General features: G+C 35.8%; 1 protein-coding gene across 7 annotated transcripts in view; it reads right to left on the bottom strand.

Annotated features, from left to right (window-relative positions):
- Window positions 6,111-8,065, bottom strand: part of RRAGB (Ras related GTP binding B) — a 43,613-nt gene continuing 41,658 nt past the window's right edge. For all 7 annotated transcript variants that reach the window (XM_021079809.1, XM_021079806.1, XM_013986197.2 and 4 more), the window contains 2 exons: window positions 7,651-7,766; window positions 6,111-6,625 (listed from right to left, as the gene is read on the bottom strand). In XM_021079809.1, coding sequence (XP_020935468.1) covers window positions 6,528-6,625; window positions 7,651-7,766 — 214 coding nt within the window. In that variant the 3' untranslated portion in view covers window positions 6,111-6,527. The remainder of the gene's footprint in view (window positions 6,626-7,650; window positions 7,767-8,065) is intronic.

The following is an 8,065-nucleotide window of genomic DNA, read 5'->3' as shown; positions in this document are numbered from 1 at the left end:
GGAGAACGGTAAGGATGGCATTCAGCAGGCCTGGGGGAGAGTGGTAGGAAATGAGATCAAAACATGTCACATATGTCCCTTTAAGTTTTATTAAGCAATTCAGTATCTGTTTTAAGTGTGATGAGAGGCCATCTGAGAGTATTTGTTTTATTTTGTTGTATATATGTGTTTATCTGTGTTTTATTTTTCTCTTTAAACAATATTTTTACTATAGAAAGTTTCAAATATATACAAAAGTAGAGTGAATAATACAATGAACCCCTTATACTCATCACCCAGCTTTAATAATCAAGTCATGGCTTATCTTGTTTCATCTGTGTACCACCTATTCTCCACACACCTTCAGAAATTTTTGAATTTCACACTGCCTATCCTTTCATCATTTAACATTTATGTCTGAAAGGTAAGAGCCATCTGAGAATTTTGAACAGGGGAGTGTTAAGCAAGAAGATTTCTCTGGGGATGAAACAAAATAATAAGTAAAATGCCTATTACATAGTAGGTGCTCTCCAAGTAGCAGCTATTATCACTACTACTCTGGCAGGATGCTGTTGAAGTTGAAATCTTGAGTGGAATTGAGACCATAATGACCAAGAAATGTGGAGACAGAACTGAGGATCAGATTGGGGGAAAAGCCAGCCAGGAGCAAAGTACGTTAGAGACTTAATAGGAATGTACATGGATAAGGCAAAGGAGCTATTTCCATTATGGCTATCAAATCAGAGCCAGGTCTGTAGACAGAGCCACAAAGAGTTAGGCATACCTCTGAGGTAAGCTTTCTCACTGCTGCAAGTGGTATTTGTGCTCATGTGAAAACTTAGGAAGGCAAGACCATGGGATTTTTAGTGACCCTGCCCAGGCTAAATATTGCCAGAGATTTGTAGAGACTCCAATGCCTCATGGCATTTCAGTGGTCTGGAACTTCAGTTTCTGGCGTATTAATCAAGTCATCTCCCCCTTAACACCCTCCTGAGTCAGGTATTCCAGCTTCAACTCACAATGGATCTACTAACTGATTGAAATTTTATTATTGCTGTTATTATTATTACCTACTATTTTCGAGTACCAAATATACACCAAGCATTGTTAAGGAGCTTTAGAAATATTATCAGAAAAACAAGCAGCTGGCTCAGGAATTTGAACCCTGCCTGTATAAGAAAACTTTAAAAAATATGACTACATGGCAATCTAAAAGCTAGTAACTAGAGGTAGATTTAGTCTTGACTTCAATTAGTCTAGCCACCATTGCTTGCTCCCTCACTAGAGGCCATGTAGAGCAAAAACTTTATTAATTCATTCATCAACTAGTTATTTAATGCTTATGACATGTCAGGAATTGTACTATATTGTGGAGAGTCAGTGAGGAGGGGAGATAGACATGTTTATGGGCTCAAGTTTTTAGTATTGTGGGAAGACCTTTATTGCAAGCAGACTGTCTTTTTTGTCTTCCCAACCATGAGGCCTAATTTAGCTTCAGCCTAGTCTAGAGATAGTGTATCTGTCCAGTTCTACATAACTTATTCTGAAATTCCTGAGTTATACAAGGTGCAGGCATCTTCTTCTCTAAGATCTTTTCTGCTACTCCAGCAGTACACCAGGAGAGGTTAGTGGCACATACCTGGATTCAAGTCCTGGCTCTGTCACTCACAAATCATGTGAGTTGGGGGCAAGTAACCTAATCTCTCTGTGCCTTAATGTTATTGTATATAACAATACCTAATTGATGGAATTTTTGAGGATTAAGTGAATATATACTAATGAATATACTTAAATAATAATGAAGTAATAAAATTAATGTTTATAAGAGTACATAACATATAGCAAGTGATCAATAAACGTTGGAAATCGTAATTGTTCTGGAGCTAGAATGAAGGGAGCTACCAAACGTTAATTGTTTCCAATTGAGCTACTTCAAAGAAATTCAGTTTCCTGTATTTTATGAGGTGAGAATTTGGCTACATTCTTTTGTACATTGAGCTCAGACTTTTCAGCTTCAAGAAGTGCTCAAGAGGATCATATACAGGGTGTTGAAAATAGATTACGAATGTGGCAATCTTTCACTCAGAAGCTGCTGGTCAGGCTTTGAGAAATTTTTTTTGGATGAAACCAGCCTAAGGAAGAATTTATTTTTGTTCCTCAGGATTGCTTTGGCAATTCTGGGTCTTTTATGGTTCCATGTGAATTTTTGGATTGTTTGTTCTAGTTCTGTGAAAAATGCCATGGGTAATTTGATAGGGATTTCATTGAATCTGGAGATTGCTTTGGGTAGTATGGCCATTTTTACAATATTAATTCTTTCAATCCAGGAGCATGGAATACCTTTCCATTTCTTTGAAAGACAATCTATGGAATGGGAGAAAATAGTTTCAAATGATGCAACTGACAAGGCCTTAATCACTAAAATTTACAATTTATACAATTCAACAGCAAAAAAAAAAAAAAAAAAACAAAAATGAAAACAAAAAAACCCGACAACCCAACTGAAAAATGAACAGAAGACCTGAATAGACATTATCCAAAGAAGATATACAGAAGGCCAGCAAGCACATGAAAAAATGCTCTACATCACTAATGATCAGAGAAATGCAAATCAAAACTACAGTGAGGTACCACCTCACACTGGTCAGAATGGCTATAATTAACAAGTCCACAAATAACAGATGCTGGGGAGGGTGTGGAAAAAAGGGTACCCTCCTCCACTGTTGGTGGGAATGTAAATTGGTACAACCACTATGGAAATAGTATGGAGGTACCTTAGAAAACTATACATAGAACTACCATATGACCCAGCAATCCCACTTCTGGGCATTTATCCAGACAAAACTCTCATTGAAAAAGACACATGCACCCCTATGTTCATTGCAGCAGTATTCACAATAGCCAAGACATGGAAACAACCTAAATGTCCATCGACAGATGACTGGATTAGGAAGATGTGGTATATATACACAATGGAATGGCATATATATATATATATACACTCAGCCATAAAAAAGAATTAATGCCATTTGCAGCAACTTGGATCTAGAAACTCTCATACTAAGTGAAGTAAGTCAGAAAGAGAAAGACAAATATCATATGATATCACAGATCTGAAATCTAATATATGGCACAAATGAACCTTTCCACAGAAAAGAAACTCATGGACTTGGAAAACTGACTTATGGTTGCCAAGGGGGAGGGAGAGGGATGGACTGGGAATCTGGGGTTAATAGATGCAAACCATTGCCTTTGGAGTTGATAAGCAATGAGATCCTGCTGTATAGCACTGGGAACTATATCTAGTCACTTATGATGGTGCATGATGGAGGATAATGTGAGAAAAAGAATGTATATATGCATGTGTAACTGGGTCTCTTTGCTGTATTGTAGAAAATTGACAGAATACTGTAAACCAGCTATAATGGAAAAAATAAAAATAATTTAAAAATTATCCATCAGCCATGTTTGGATTAAGAAGTTGTGGTATATATACACAATAGAATACTACTCAGCCATAAAAAAGCACAAAATAATGCCATTTGCAGCAACACGGATGGAACTAGAGATTCTCATACTTAAAATGAAGTGAAAGAGAAAGAAAAATGCCATATGATATCACTTATATCTGGAATCTAATATACAGCCCAAATGAACCTATCTACAGAAAATAAACAAACTCATGGACTTGTAGAACAGACTTGTAGTTGCCAAGGGGGAGGGGGAAGAAGTAGGATGGATTGGGAGCTTGGGGTTTAGTAGATGCAAACTAATGTATTTGGAGTGGATAAACAATGAGATCCTGCTGTATAGCCCAGGGAACTATATCTAGTCACTTGTGATGGAACACGATGGAAGATAATGTGAGTAAAAGAATAAGTGTGTATACATATATATATATATATATTACACTAAAAATCTTAAATACAGAAAATTCTTAATAAGTTATGAGAAACTACTTCTCTGGACATTGCTGTCATCCTGTTTTATTCCTTGAATAACTACATTTCTTGAAGGAGCAGTTACCAATTCTTTGCTTCATCACAGTCCACATACTCTTCAAGCCCAGAGTGTGGCTTCTGCCTCTTCCACTCCAATGTAACCATTTGTGACAATACAGACTGATCTTGAGGACATTATGCTACATAAATCAGACAGAGAAAGGCAAATACTGTATCATTTCACTTACATGTGGAATCCAAGGACATCAAACAGAGTAGAAATATGGTTGCTAGGGGCTGATGAGTGAGGGAAATGGCGAGATGCTAGGCAAATACTACAAATTTCCAGTTATAAGATGGTAAGTTTTGGTGGCCTAATTACAGCATAGTGACTATAGTTAATAATACTGGATTGTATAAATTTTTCCAGGAGAGTAGATTTTAAGTGTTCTTTACCAGAAAAAAAAAATGGTATGGGTTGATGGATGTGCTAATTAACCTGATTGTTGTAATCATTTCACAATGTATATGTATGTTAAATCATACTTGCTAAAAAACAAATATCACATTGTACAACCTAAAGTAGCGGTTCCCAAAGTGTAGTCCCAGGACCAGCAGGATCACTATCAGCAACATCCCAGACCTTGTTAGAAATGTAGATTCATGGGTCCCACGACAGACCTATTGAATCTGCTGCCTCATCCCCCAGATGTATTTTAGCAATAACTCTCCAAGTGATTATGATGCATGCTCAAGTATGAGAACCATTGCCTTATCCTACTGACATAGCTAATACGTGGTCTATAAAAAGCATTACTTGATTGTACTACTAATCTCATAAATTCACATCTTTGGTTTTGATTTCTTCTAACTCTTTTCTGTGGACATGCCTTCACTGTCCATTGCATTTACTTCAGTTTCTACATGGCACCATCTTTGGACAAATATCTGTCTCAAAACATTTTTGTCTTCAGTGACAAAGAAGACTGGCTGTTCATTACCATAATAAAGTCAAATCATTACCTTATTTTTCTAACATTTCATCCTTTTGTGCATCTTTTGAGTCCAAGTTATAACTAGAATCTGAGCAAGGGTTGAGCCAAGAGCAAATAGAGTAAATTGTATAACTGTTTTCTTGTCCTCAATTATCTATATATCTATTCACACCCCCTTGCAAAAAACAACAAAAAAACCACTTTAAGGTGTCTTCCTTCAAATTCCACCCCAGACAGAGGATAGTGAAAACATGCCAAATCATTAGTCACAGAACAGACTCCCAGTTCATTTGCTCTTTTCATTTTCCTAGGTGCTAACAGGATAAAGAATCTGGAACATCTACTTAAAAACATCTCCTTCTGTAGATTAATACAACTGTTGATAAAACTAGTTCCATGAGATTAAGACTTGAGATTTTTTAACCTACATAATGTTAAGCTGCCTAAAAAACAACATATCCTTTGCTGCTTGGCTAAAAACTCTATTTCTCTCAAATGGGGACAACAAGATGGGGAAAGGTAAAGGTGAGGTTCTGGCAGTCTAGAAGAAGTTTCCTCATGACAGAGACAAGAGAATTGAGATGAGTCTACTGTGTTGTAGATGCTTTTGCGTTTTGTTTCAGCTCTATAGAAACTGAAAAAGTTAGGGCTTTGAGTAATTCCAGTTAGTGTTGTCAAGCTCTGTTTCTCCCAGTTCAAAATGCTTCATCTTTTCCTTAGGGAGATGAGGTCAAACCCCAAGCTGGAAGGAGGTTTTAATACAACTTAACTAGTATAGTGAAGGCATAACTCATTAGGTGTTACAGAATATATACACTTAACCATTCCTGGGGCTCAAAGAAAGAAGATTTACATCTCATAAATTTCCCTCAACTTTTTATTCATTCCTTCTCCAGTTGCATCCTGGAATAGACTTCCAACACATTTCAGCCTTGGATTACTACCACAGCTTCTCCAGCTGCCATCAGTCAGAGAATAATTTTCTTTGAAAATTCCTTTCCCATTTCCTATATCATTTTATCTAAATCTTTTGCCTAGTTTTTAGGTTAACGTTTGACTCATCCTTCCCATTCAACTTTATTTTGTACTGCTTTGCCAATAGTAGGTCACCTTCCCCTAGGATAAGTGTGGAATTCATTTGCTATTTCTTAGGGAAAACTTGAAGAAATAAGGAAAAGAAAAACAGACACTGAAATCCCTAACAGCAAAAGTTTATTCACAATTGAAGTTAAGGAATATTTTCAATGCATGCTAAGGAACAGTAGTATTTCAAACATAGAGGTCACTATCTGATAAGGAATACAAGATGATATCGGGAAAGGCTTTGGCACACACAACTACTGAAACCAGGTTATCAGAACAATTATACTATTAGAACCTTGTTAGCAGAACACTTACATATCACCTACTTTTATGTCACACCAACTTTATAGACAGCTCATCTTCTAACTCCTCACTGGCTATTTGAGTAAACAGCATTCAAGGTTAAACATTGAGACTGGGGAGTAGGGAAGAAATAAGCATCACATTTCAGAGCCTACATATACAAATACAACATTAAGATTAAGAAACTGTATTTCAATTTTTTTCTGAAACAGCATTTGGCAATGTTTTAGCGCATGAGAAGACACTGCTTTGGTCCATCCACTCTTTCCAGCTTTTCAAAGTGCTTCCTGGCATTGCGGATATTGATCAGAGTGGCTGCGGAAGCTGAGGGTGGGGTAGAAGAGAAACTCAACAGAATAAGTACAAGTAGCCAAAGGAATATCTGACTAGGAAAAACAAATAAAGAAACAAAAAAGAGTCAAATCCCTCAATGTATATCACAGAAAACATATAGGAATAGGAGGTCCCAAGTTAACTGAGTTAAATTTTTCTGAATAATTAAAAGATTTGCTTATATTCTAAACATAACATTTTCAAAATAAATTTTTAAACTCTTTTGATTTGAGACTAATGGTAAAAAAAACCTATTATGTTGTATTCTAATAAGGTAGATTAATTTAAGAGATAATTTAAACTTTTGGGAACATCCCGGAAATACTGCTAGAACCTTTATTTCAATGGTTGTAATGGATATGGCTATTATGGCATAGAAGCACCAAATATCTCTCTCTATGCCCATAACAAATATGGTACTTAAGAGTATACAATGACATACATATAAAATGGTTCAACATTTAATGGTTCAGAGTTTAGACTGACTGGTCTTTTAAAAATCCATCCCATGGAGTTCTCTTGTGGTGTAGCGGGTTAAGGATCTGGTGTTGTCACAGCAACAGCTGTGGCATGGGTTTGATCCCTGACCCAGGAACTTACACATGCTGTAGTCATGGCCAAAAAAAAAAATCTATCCCATATGGAGCATAAGTCATATATTTGGGTATTTTTTCTTTAAAAATCCCTAGATTTAGTAACTTGATTTTTGACCCCATGAAGAAAACATAATACCTGGGAGACTAAATTATTTTTAAGCTTCAAAATATGCCTATTAAATAAAAAAGTATTTACCACTAATACTAAAATTGTTTTTTTTTTCGTATTGGTAAAATATACATAAAATGAAATTTACCATTTTTACCATTTTTAAACGTACAGGTCAGTGGTATTAAGTACATTCACAGTGTTGTTCACTACAAAATGGATTTTGATACCTTTAATAATATACTAACTCTAGGGCAATTAGTTTAAAGAATATGTGGCTTTGAATCTATGTCAAGTAAGTTTAAACTTACGAATGGATGGATCAGACATCACGACCATCACATAAGTGTTGGATGTAAAGATGTCAATGAAAGCAGCAAAGTTAGAGTTCCTGACTTCCATGCTCTGGAAAGAGGCAGCCAGCTTGCTATAGGAGAAAGGAGAAAAGTGAGTAAAGAACATAAAATAATAGAAATATAAGAAATTCTTATCTTTGATGTTAAACATTTTGATAGCATTATATCTCAATTCACCACCTCATTAAGACAGTTAATGACTAATCCCACTCTGTTTTCCAAGGAAAACTCTAAAGCTTAATTTAACATCTTAAAGTGACTTAGACAGAAAGTGGGTTAGGACTTGATAGTGACTGTGAAATGAAAGTGGGCTTAGACCTGGATCCATGTTAAAAATCATGTTACTGAAATTTTCTCTAATATTTAAGAA

This window comes from Sus scrofa, chromosome X, assembly GCF_000003025.6.
Source record: "Sus scrofa isolate TJ Tabasco breed Duroc chromosome X, Sscrofa11.1, whole genome shotgun sequence".
Taxonomy (NCBI): Eukaryota; Metazoa; Chordata; class Mammalia; order Artiodactyla; family Suidae; genus Sus; species Sus scrofa.
Note: the sequence above shows the minus strand (reverse complement) of the source record. Positions and strands in the feature narration are given on the sequence as shown.